Raw genomic sequence first — 12,505 nt, 5'->3', positions numbered from 1 at the left:
GACAGAGTCTCGCTCTGTTGCCCAGGCTGGAGTGTAGTGGCCGGATCTCAGCTCACTGCAAGCTCCGCTTCCCGGGTTTACACCATTCTCCTGCCTCAGCCTCCTGAGTAGCTGGGAGTACAGGCGCCCACCACCTCGCCCGGCTAGTTTTTTGTATTTTTTAGTGGAGACGGGGTTTCACCGTGTTAGCCAGGATGATCTCGATCTCCTGACCTCATGATCCGCCCGTCTCGGGCTCCCAAAGTGCTGGGATTACAGGCTTGAGCCACCGCGCCCGGCCTATAAATTTCTTAATAACATGTTCTTTTTCCTAGCTTGTTTTAAGAATATAGTACAGAATACATATAACACACAAAATATGTATGTTTGGACTGTTTAACAGACTAATGGACTGTTCATGTTATTGGTAATTCTGGTCAGGAGCAGACTATTAGTCAAGTTTTTAGGGGGTCAAAAGTTATACATGAATTTTGGACTGCATGGGGAGGTGCCCTTAACCCTCATGTTGTTCAGGAGTCAACTGTACTTTTTTTAACCACCAAGTAAACTAGTTTACGGAACATTTTCTGGAGGTCTTTAAGAATCAGAGCAAATGTTCATATTTATGAAGCAGTTTAACTATAATCCTACAGGGTGAATTGGGGGAACAATAAATATCTTTATAGTCCTTAGATTACCTTTACAAAAATCAGTAGTAACATAATTCAATAGTGAATTTCTACAATATATATGCTTCAAATAACACAAACTTATGCTTTAAAACAGACAGCTAAGATTATAGGAATATTTTAAATAAACAGCATTTATTTTAGACACATTTCAAATAAAAGCCACAATAAAAAAATAGATATTATCTGAAACATTTCAAAATATTAACCCTTTAAATGTTCTTCCCTGAAAAATTAGTTTACCTTTAATAAATTATTCTGAATTACTGTGTCAGCATATAAGGTTATGCATATATATTCACTTGCTGGTCTCTATGTTAAAGAAGACTAGGTAAAAACTAGAGAAATATCTGAACATAAAACAGTTAACAATTTATGGCCCATTTTCTTCTCATATTATTGAAAAATATGATAAATCTTATAGTTCACAGACTGTATCCAGGAAACAAATGTCACGTATTGAATAGAAATAAACCATCTTTGTACGCAGGTATGTTTAAATGAAGACACATACATACAAACTCCTATAGCAACAGGATTCAAATAAATACTTAGACCAAGATCTTTCTTTTTCTTTTTTCTTTTTTTTTTTTTTAACTGTTTCAGAGAAAAGGACTTTAAGCCATAAATGTAACAGACCACACAGTCAAACAAATGGCAAATGGTTGGACCTGATATTTCTATAGAAATGTACATCATAACAGTCAACATACCAAAGTGTGCTGAACCACTGCTACTTTTACTTTGCGTAGAGGTACTGCATGTCTGGGTCCCAGGTTGTGCTGTTCCTGTTCGGTTTATACTCCTATATAATTTTCTACAGGAGAGTTCATCATTGTCACTGTCATGTAGGGATGGTGTCCGAGGCCTAAAATGCCGCCATCTACATGATTTGATATTGACTAGTATCTGACTGAGGTCTTTAGAGAAAGATTTGTCCGAGGTATTTGTTTCTGAGGTATTGGCAAACTGATTGACTGGAGAATGTTGTGGTGAGGAAAGCATTTCCAAATCCAGATGGTGAAACACACTGTCATAATCTGAATGAGCTCTATCCAGTAAGACCCTATTAAAAAATCAGATAAGAAACAGTTATTTAAAATAGCTATTCAAAGATTATATATGAAACCTTTTTCCTTTTCCCCCCAACTGCCAAAAGGCCAACTCATACTGAATATTTAAAGCTTTAAAGTTGATTATTTTAGTATTTGGTTCTTATAGGCTATAATCTCAATTTCTAATAAAAGTTCTTTTAACAAATTGTTTTTCAACCAAAGATTTTCACTTCCATTACAAAGCACCAAAATGAACGCTTTATAAAATGTTGCGAATACATTTATTCTATATTTAAGCAAAAACTTCATTCTTTTGGGGGGAAAGGGTGAAGAAAGAAGAAAAGCAACAAAAAACATAGTATTTTATACTATTAACATTTCTTATAGACAAAATATTTGAGATCCACTACTCTAGAGGATATATTCTTATGTTATTGATTGATTGAGATGGAGTTTTACTCTGTCACCCAAATTGGAGTGCAATTGTGCTATCTTGGTTCACTGCAACCTCCGCCCCGGGGTTCAAGTGATTCTCCTGCCTCAGCCTCTCAAGTAACTGAAATTACAGGCGCCTGCCACCATGCCCAGCTAATTTTTGTGTTTTTTGTGGAGATGGAGTTTCCCCATGCTGGTCAGGCTGGTCTCAAACTCCTGACCTCAAGTGATCCACCCACCTTGGCCTCCCAAAGTGCTGGGATTACAGGTGTGAGCCACCATGCCTGGCCTCTTGTTATTCATATAAACATTATAAATGACTCCAATTCAAAATAACATTGATTAATGTTAGTAATAGAATAAAATATAGCCAATGTAGAGAATTTTCACTGCTCCTGATGCCAACATAGTGATGGAAAAAAACGGACTAAATAAAATGCATTTCAGTGCCTAGATAATTCTTAACCAACGTTTAAATAATAATAATAAAAAAAACCCTCTGCAATTGAGAGTTAAAGACAAAAAAAAAATGTATAAGCCATTGGTTTATCATAAATATACCCTTAGGTTTCTTCCTGAAAAATTGCCTTGATACCATTATTTGCTTTCCCTTTTAATTTTCCCCACACATTATACATTAACGTCTCTCCATTCCTTGAGTTTATGTGTTTTGTTATTTGTTTCTTGTCCCTATATGAACAACTTCTTGCATAAAGACATTTAGAGTATGAAGGAAGGAATTCTACAAGGTTTAAACAAAGGAAGAACAATTAGATCCTGACAAACTGGGATGTCAAGATCAGGTTATGCATGGATCCTTTTCACTGTCAGGTTAAACCCATTATACTAGTTAGTGTGAAACAACTTTTTTGCAGTTTCTTTAACTTAATACGCTGTGCGCAATCAGGATTTACACTTGTCTTCATCTGTTGCCTTTTCTCACAATTCTATCATTTGATAATTTATCTGAAGTTTTCCACCTTGGGGAGAAAAGCAGGTCCATTAGGGACCCATTAGAGTTATGACAAAAGCTATGGATGTGTAAGAACCAGATAGTACAGCAGCAAAAATATTTTAGTCAACAAATCAGTTAAGAATAGCAAATAGGAACTAATGAGTTGTTCAGAGGGATTACCTGACTTTAAGTTAAATTCGATCACCCTAATGCCTAAAAAATCCTTCTGCTAGGAATATAGAAATACCTTACCTTCCACCGCGCCCAACCCGTCTTCGTGCAAATCCAATACACCTTTGGGGTACGGTGAGAGTAGTTAAGCAGTATCTATATCGCACATCCCCTAATCCTCCATCTTTAGGACTAGTCCAAGGCCAGTTGCCAGTTTCGTCTAAGTGAGGCTTAAAAAAAAATCCAAATTATTTAATTTTGTCAGTTAAAGGTAAACAGTTTATTATTTACAAAGACAGTCTGAAACTTACAGCATAGTACTGACAGCCTGCTTTCCTACGGAAAGCAAAAGGACCATCAGGATCATTGTCTTCCTCAGCTTCCGAAGAACCAGACAAAACCTTTAAATGAAATAAAGAAAGTAGGTCGGATATGTGACTTCCTATATCCCTCCTCAACATTCACAGAGAATTGTATTTGTACCTGGGAGAGAGGTTCTTCGTCTGAGCTGGGAAAGTCATACTGATTCAGATCTTTAGCATTGAAAACTGGCAGTGCAGCAGGACTCGTCTGTTGGGGAGTAGCAGCGGCAGACGATGGTAAGACTTTGGGCTTCTTTTCATATTTCCGTTTCGGTCGGATAAGATCGGCTTTATCTTGCTGCAACAAAGACATGAATTAATTATACACCAGAAACCATGTTCAACAAACTTGCAGTTTTGGGGGAAATTTTAAAAAGAAGTTTATTGCTATAATGAGGGCATTCATATTCATAAGAGACACAAGACTCTATGTTTGGCCATCTTATAGTGTAAAGTCTAGAGAAGTTGGCCTCCATGAAAGCATAAATTTGTCCTACAATCTAAACATAATCGCACAATTTTGTTTCAATTAAAATAAAAGGAGAGAACAGAAGTTCTCCAACTTCTGAAGTCTTACAACTGCAATTAGTATATTTACTGCTGGTTCCTCTCATTTTCTTAATTTTCTATGAAAATTCTAGAGAGAATTTTTTTTTAAAAGGGGATTGATTGTCTAGTCCTTATTCTCAAGAAATAATAAATATAGGACAAATAATAATGAAAATGTCTTCGTATATACAGAAAGCAAACTACAGAAACTGTTAACATAGTAGAAAACAAAGTCATAATGCTGAGCGAGGGGTTATACAAATAAAGAGTAGTAAGGATTTGCGGGCTGAACAATGAAAGCTTTCTGAAATGGTGAATTTTGAACAGTTTTAATGGATAAAGATATGAAATCATTAAATAGGGGAAATTCAGGATAAAATATACAGGCAAGAGTAACTGAGCTGATGGAACACAGCACGTCAGAAACAAGGATTACAGATGATGGCAAAGGTTGGGAGAAGTATGAATTTGATATGTAGGCAATAGGTAAGGTAAAGTAGTGGCAAAAATTGTATTTGTTGGAAAGAAAAAGATCATGGCAAGCACCACGGTTATGTGAATACGCTAAATATTTATGTTACGTTTTATGTAGTTTATGACATTATGGTTTTTTGGGAAAACCATGGCTTTCCCAAACCATAAGGCATCTCTCTACAATTTCTATTGTTGTATTTGACAGGATAATCAAATCAAAAGCTGGCCATGGCAATGCAAAACATTATTTAAAAATTAACATCAACCATCAGCTAGGGCAGTGCTTGAGGACTACATTACTATCTATTACTTTTGTCTTTTTTCTTTTTTTCTTTGAGATGGAGTCTTGCTCTGTCACTTAGGCTGGAGTACAGCGGTGCGATCTCGGCTCATTGCAATCTCTGCCTCCCAGGTTCAAGTGATTTTCCTGCCTCAGCCTCCCAAGTAGCTGGGATTATAGGCTCACGCCACCACACCTGGCTAATTTTTTTTGTATTTTTAGTAGAGATGGGGTTTTGCCATGTTGGCCAGGCTGGTTTCAAACTCTTGACCTCAAGTGATCTGCCTGCCTCTACCTCCCAAAGTGTTGGGATTATAGGCGTAAGCTGCCGCACCTGGCCTAAAGTAAGTAACTTTTAAGCATGAGTGGCACATACAGAGGAAAGCAAAGAATAGGATAATTAATCTTAAAATATGAAAACTGAAGGATAATACTAAAGTAGTTCACAAAATCATGTAGGGCTCAGATTGGGGGACCACATTAAAACAGTTAAGAGTGGGAGGCCGGGCGGGGTGGCTCATGCCTGTAATCCCAACACTTTGGGAGGCCGAGGCGGGCAGATCATGAGGTCAAGAGATTGAGACCATCCTGGCTAACACGGTGAAACCCCGTCTCTACTAAAAATACAAAAAATTAGCCAGGTGTGGTGGCACGTGCCTGTAGTCCCAGCTATTTGGGAGGCTGAGGCAGGAGAATCACTTGAACCCAGGAGGCGGAGGTTGCAGTGAGCCAAGACTGCGCCACTGCACTCCAGCCTGGGCAACAGAGCGAGACTCTGTCTCAAATAAAAAAAAAAAAAATAGTAACAGTGGAAACAATCCCATTAAGCTTTAAAGATATATTTAGAACTAATATATTATAAATGCAGGACATAAAATTTAGATCAATGCAAAATTTAAATAAAAACTTACATGAGTAAACTAAAACAGTATTTTGGGGCACAGCTCTAACTTTCCAGTTACTGAAGAGAGTAACGAGAATAACTCTATTCTTCCTCCCATCGTCCCCTATGTTTTTTAAAAATCAAAATGTCTATGTTAACAAAGTGGGGGGAAAAAAAGTCCATGTTTTTTCACCAAATGGTCTGGTCCCTGGCACTGCTTTAAACACTTCCCCCCTCTCCCCTCCAAAAAAAGTCCAGGCTGGGGAAATCATCATTCATTCAAACTGGTGTGGCAGGTTGTACATTCAGGCTGGAAGGTCTGTTTACCACACACACAAAAAAACCTGTGTGACAATGATATTAAATGACACGGGAGATAAAACTGATGACAAATGTGCCCATTCCTCAAATTAACTGGTATGGTAGATTCAAAGTTTCATGAAACATTTTTTTTGAGACAGAGTCACTCTGTCGCCCAGGCTGGAGTGCAGTGGCGTGATCTTGGCTCACTGCAAGTTCCGCCTCCCGGGTTCACGCCGTTCTCCTGCTAAGCCTCTGAAGTAGCTGGGACTACAGGCGCCCGCCACCACGCCTGGCTAATTTTTTTGTGTTTTTAGTAGAGATGGGGTTTCACCATGTTAGTCAAGATGGTCTCGATCTCCTGACCTCATGATCCGCCCGCCTCGGCTTCCCAGAGTGCTGGGATTACTTACAGGCATGAACCACTCGCCCGGTCATGAAAAATTTCATACAAAAAAATGCATAAGGTACTTTTTCCTCAGATGTACACTTTCCAAGAAAGCGCCACTTAATTAATGGCTCCCCTTTATTTACCTCATTTCCCTTCACTAATTTTATTTCCTCTCACAAATTTTATTCTTCACAAATTGTGATTTGGTTAAATACTAATCTGTCAAATATTTCCATTTCTAAATCATTATATTACAAACTATTAAGATACCAAAATTCCTTCTTATACATGATTTGTGTCCACAAAAGACAGAAAAACTCATTTGAGGCCGGGTTTGGTGGCTCACACCTGTAGTCCCAGCACTTTGGGAGGCCAAGACGGGCGGATCACCTGAGGTCAAGAGTTTCAGAGACCAGCCTGGCCTACATGGCGAAACCCCATCTCTACTAAAATTACAAAAATTAGCCCAGCGTGGTGGCGCACGCTACCTGTAGTCTCAGCTACTAGGGGAGGCGAGGCAGGAGAATCGCTTAAACTCGGGGGTTGGAGGTTGCAGTGAGCTGAGAGTGTGCCACTGCACTCCAGCCTGGGTGACAGAGCAAGACTGCATCTCAAAAAAAAAAAAAAGAAAGAAAGAAAGAAAGAAAACTCATCTGATCAGGGAGGATTTCATCACTTTATCCCTAACTCTCCATATTTTGTATGAATTATTTCAATACTTCATAATCCTACAACTTGTAAAAGGAGTATTTTTCCTTTTATCAGATATAGTAACAAAAGCTTCCCTTTATAAGGAAGAGAAACAAAAATAAAATTTTAATTATAGATTAAAATTCTGCTTTTCTTCATATTATGGCACAATCATTGCAGTATACATTAAGGTGGAGTTTATATGTATTTTTCTTTATCTTTTTTTTTTGAGATGGAGTCTTGCTTTGTCACCCAGGCTGTATTGCAGTGGTGTGATCTCGGCTCACTGCAACCTCTACCTCCTGGGTTCAATTAATTCTCCTGTCTCAGCCTCCCGAGTAGCTGGGATTGCAGGCGCATGCCACCATGCCTGGCTAATTTTTCTGTATTCTTAGTAGAGACGGCGTTTCACCATGTTGGTCAGGCACCTCGGGTGATCCACCCACCTCCGTCTCCCGAAGTGCTGGGATTACAGGCATGAACCACCGTGCCCAGCCTATATGTATTTTTCTTTTTAACCTTCATTCTGATGATAAAATACCATCCCATTATACTATTATCACAAAAACATTAATCACCTTATTAACTTTGAACTCCTTCACATCCATTGTTTCCTGGTGTTTAAATTGACTGCTATTAGTAATAGGGATGATGGGGATGGCATAAGTAGGTTTCATTGGCTGTCTCTGTGCCATAACCTCAGACATGATCTCTCCATTGTAATCGCCCAAATTATACCTAAAATTATACAAATGAAAGTTTAAAATTATATATATTTAAGGAATACAACATGATGTTTTGATATGCATTTATACTGTGAAATGATTACCACAATCAAGCTAATTAACATATCCATCACCTCACATAATTACCTTGTGTGTATATGTGGTGAGATTACTTAAGATCTACTCTTAGCAAATTTCAAGTATATAATACATTGTTATTAACCATGTTGTACATTAGGTCTCCAGAACTTATTCATTTCATAACTGTAAGTTTGTACCCTTTGATCAACATACAAAATATGTAATTTTATTTGTCAATTATACCTAAATAAAGCAGGAAAAGAAGAAAACTTTGGAAAGTTAATTTTGTAAGTATTTATCTTTATAACCATTAATAACTAGCTGACTAGGATGTAATTATAAATACCAATTACATTTAAAGCAAGATTGTAGTTAAACTTTGACTATTCAATGTCTCTTAAAATTAAAGATTACATAATTCCTTTTGTTTCTTCCTTTTACTTTTTTGGCTTATAGCTTTATCATGGCATATAAATAGAAGACTGTGGGGAAGAAATCAAAAGTTGGAATTTTAACGTAGCAATTTTGGTGAAAGATTTGGTGAAGAAGTTGAAAGTAATGCCTAAAATGGTGCTATGGATCTTTCTGCTAATTAGAATTGACTGGGCTTTAAATGTAATTTTTCTAAAAGTAACCACAAGAAATTTAAAAGTGGTTTTCTTTGGGGATAGGGACTAGAAATAGGGCAGGGTTTTTTTTTTTTTTTAAGTTTTCATTGTGTACCTTGCCAAATGCTTGAGTGGTAAGATATATGGGCCTTTCCCCCTCTTTCTTTGCCCTTTTCTATTTAACAGTCCAGTGTTAAGTGAATCCAGTCACTTTTAAAGAAAATAGAGGAAAACATGTAAAAGTATAAAAAGTATCATACCACAAATTTAAAGTCTCTGTTATCAAAAAAAGATATTTCTGTAATTAGATTATTACATAGGAAATAAATTAACTCAATACACAAAATGTTAATGGCACTATACTTCCTCTAACATTATTAAAATATACATTACCTCTTTTCCATAATTTCCAGTGTTAAGTGCAATAGCTCTCTTTTACTTTTTTCTCTTCTTTTTATCATCTCTAGAATAGTTACAGCTCGACTTAGATCTCGTCGCAGCTTAAGCATTTTTTCATAAGAGGCTTCATCGTTTTTGCGATTCTGCAAATGTGAAGTTGCTTGTTTAATGTAAGTATTTCTAACTAGTGGTATAGTTATTGACCCATTAAATTTATATATTTGAAGGGTTAAATTAGAATTTAAAGACAATAAAAGGGAGCACAGATCACCAGGAAATCAATTTTGTATTGATTTTTAAATGGATTAACATTAAAATATAACATTAACAGCTGCATAATAAATCTTAAGTTCAATTTATTTTAAGTATTTTCTTATAATTGGAAAGTTATATTTGAATATAAATTAAACTATAGTATTGAGATAGTCCTAACTATAAATATTATATAAATAACTATCAAAAAAATTCTTCAAATTCACTTACTTTTCGAGTCTGCATTTTTTCAGTACGCCTTCTAAAAGCCACATAAGGATCATTTGTGCTGGAACCATCTCGCTTTTCTTGTTTTACTGATGGAATAAGAGATGGCCCTCGACAGTTTTTTCTCTTTTTAATCCAATATTCATAAACTTCTCTAATTAGTTCATCATCTTCTTTTAGCAGTAGTTTGGCTTCCTGCAGACTGACTGGCTAAATGTAAAACCATTATGTCATTTTCATACAATACACATACAAGGTTCATCAGTATTTACTTCTAAATTTAAAGGACAATAATCGATATTACAACATTATTAACAAATGGGAAACTTGAGGAGTACATTATCCATGTCAGTCACTGAACTAGGGTGCTTTATATACATTATTTAATCTTTACAACAATCCTAGGGGAACCGAGGCACAGAAAAATTTAAACATATTGCTCAAGATTACACAGGTTACTGATAAGCAGAGATGAGATTTGAATTCATACTTTTTAACTCTAAGTCTGCCTGATTACCCCCAATCTACAATCTCACACTCTTTCCATACAATACAGTTCTTTACACAGAATATGTATATACTTGTTATATACAAATGAAGTTGTACCTGCTGACCACTGCCTTTTTCTAGGCGGTCAATCATCTCCTCAAATTGCAATGGGCAGATGTCCATTTTCTTTTTCAGTTTATTCACAAATACTTCATCTTCAGAATCCAAATCATAATCTGGCTGTTCAGCATCCAAACTAAAAGCTGACAGAAGGAACCATATGCAATCATTTACTGTGTGAATTCACCAACAAAACTTCACAGATGTCTGCATAAAACAAGACCTACACTTTCTAAAGAAATAAGAAAGAATTTCTGGATTTTGTTTTTAAAGTCGCAAACAATCTAAGTTTACAGATTTGTCTTTCACATTTAAAGTTAAAGAAAGGAGATTATCTTCACTATGAATATACATATAAATAATAAAAGACAACGGATGCGACCCCCTCCAACCACTCCTAAAAGCAAATAAACTAGAAGCCTATTATTAAGAACATAAAGCAATCATTAAAACTTACTCGGCTGAACCATGTGCAAGTGCCATTTTATAGCTCAAAATCATCACATAGGCAATTTTACAATATAAAAGAAGAAGGCTTTTAAATAAGATTTTTTTCTATAATATTTAAGTCCTATTTTGTAGATTATTCAACTACTTTATCAAAAGCTAAGGGAGCGGTCTTTAAAGCTGAAGTGTTAGAAGTCACTACCAATAACAGTACAGATTGAGAATCCCTCATTCAAAATGCTTGGGACCAGAAGTGTTTTGGATTTTGGAATATTTGAATATAATGAGATTTCTTGAGGGTGGGACCCAAGCCTAAACACAAAATTCATTTTTTTCACATATACCCTATATGCATAGCCTGATGGTGATTTTATGTATTATTTTGTGCGTGAAACTAAGTTTTGAAAGTGACCCATCATCACATGAGGGCAGGTGTATAATTTTCTACTTGTGGAATCACACTGGTGCTCAAAAGTTTCGAAATGTGGAGCATTTCAGATTTTGAGTTTTCAGCAGCTGTCACTCAGTGAGTACATTCCTGCCTAGGAAGTTTGTTTCTCTATGGGAACACTGTCATGTTGACGGAAACGGGAGGATCTTAGATCTGCTGACAAGAACCACTGCTACTATCAAATGTTGTTTAATTACTTACCAAAATTAAGCTAGGTTGGTATGAATATGATAAGCAAAACATTAAACAGCTTTAACATAAAAATTTGTCTCACATCTTTCCCTTACTTAATTCCTTCTACTAACCTTAGATTCCACATCTTTAGAATGGGGTAAGGTCCTTTTTTCCTATTCTCTCCAGTGTCATCAGTTCTTTTTATGATCTAGTAAGATGAGATTTCATTGATTTCATCCAGTATGCTATTTCATGATAGTGCAGGCCTTTACAAAATCCCTGTTTTCTGCTTGGCCACCAAGAAGGCAAATGCTTATTTATTCTTTTTAGCACCCAGCCTGGTATCACTCCTCTAGAATCCTTTTTTGATTGTTCCCCACCCAAGAAGTGGTTCCTAACCACTTTCATCTTTTTTAGTGGCTAAGAACCCACTTCTCATACTTTATAATGTACTTGTTAAGCATGCCTCCCTAATAGAATGTGCGTGATCTCTTTAGGGAGAGGCATGCCTTCTTTATTTCTGTACCTCTAAGTGGAGGGTAACAGGTTTCACCTTGTATACCACCTCTGCTTGCAGTACTCTACTGAAAAGTATTCTAATGTAACCTCTATTAAAAGTGGGGGGAAATAACCTCCAAAACCAGTCAGACATTAAAGTCTGTGATAGGTACAAAGAGCACTATTTAGCTGCCAAATACCGCCACCTCTGCTTAAAGCTTAACATAGTGTCTGGCCTGGAGAAGTAAAAAAATATTGGTACAGTTGAATGTATTATTTCACTGTTTTATTTTTTATTTTGACCTATATCACTTCGATAACATTCCTAATTAAAATAAGTAAGTATTCAGACTATAAAAATTTCTAGATGTTAACATCTCTGTACTCATAGTACCTGCAATCATGGGCCCTCCAATGATTTTCCATCATCTCATTTTGTCATTATTATGTAAACAGGCTTTTAGAGATCCTCAAGTTGATTGAAATTGTTAGATTAAAAACACTTGATGTATTTTGTGCCTAACCAAAATAATGCAGGTCTGTGTTGTCTGATATGGTAACCACTAGCCATGTGTGGCTAACTGAATTTATATTAATTAAATAAAATTCAGTTCCTCAGTCACAATCGCCACAGTGCTACAATAGCTATATGTGGCTAGCGTTGTATTAGCACAGATTACAGAATATTTCCATCATCACAGAAAGTTCTATTAAATTAAGAGACTGATCGAAATAATCCAGAAAGCCAAATTGATAGCAACCAACTAGCAATGTTTTCAATGTTCTGGTTTTTTTTTTTTTTTTTTTTTTTTTTTTTTTT

The 12,505-nt window shown here is 36.1% G+C and overlaps 1 protein-coding gene across 4 annotated transcripts in view; it reads right to left on the bottom strand.

Annotated features, from left to right (window-relative positions):
* The window catches only part of EPC1 (enhancer of polycomb 1), a 115,217-nt gene that overhangs the window by 16,498 nt on the left and 86,214 nt on the right, over positions 1–12,505 (bottom strand). For all 4 annotated transcript variants that reach the window (XM_017853107.1, XM_017853108.1, XM_017853105.1 and 1 more), the window contains exons 3-10: positions 10,113–10,258; positions 9,510–9,716; positions 9,021–9,169; positions 7,792–7,951; positions 3,768–3,944; positions 3,596–3,685; positions 3,366–3,514; positions 1,382–1,734 (exon numbers count right to left, since the gene is read on the bottom strand). In XM_017853107.1, the coding sequence (XP_017708596.1) occupies positions 1,382–1,734; positions 3,366–3,514; positions 3,596–3,685; positions 3,768–3,944; positions 7,792–7,951; positions 9,021–9,169; positions 9,510–9,716; positions 10,113–10,258 (1,431 nt within the window). The remainder of the gene's footprint in view (positions 1–1,381; positions 1,735–3,365; positions 3,515–3,595; positions 3,686–3,767; positions 3,945–7,791; positions 7,952–9,020; positions 9,170–9,509; positions 9,717–10,112; positions 10,259–12,505) is intronic.

The sequence above is a fragment of the Rhinopithecus bieti genome, unplaced genomic scaffold (genome assembly GCF_001698545.2).
Source record: "Rhinopithecus bieti isolate Rb0 unplaced genomic scaffold, ASM169854v2 scaffold_35595, whole genome shotgun sequence".
NCBI lineage: Eukaryota > Metazoa > Chordata > Mammalia > Primates > Cercopithecidae > Rhinopithecus > Rhinopithecus bieti.
This window is presented reverse-complemented; position numbering and strand designations above follow the sequence as displayed.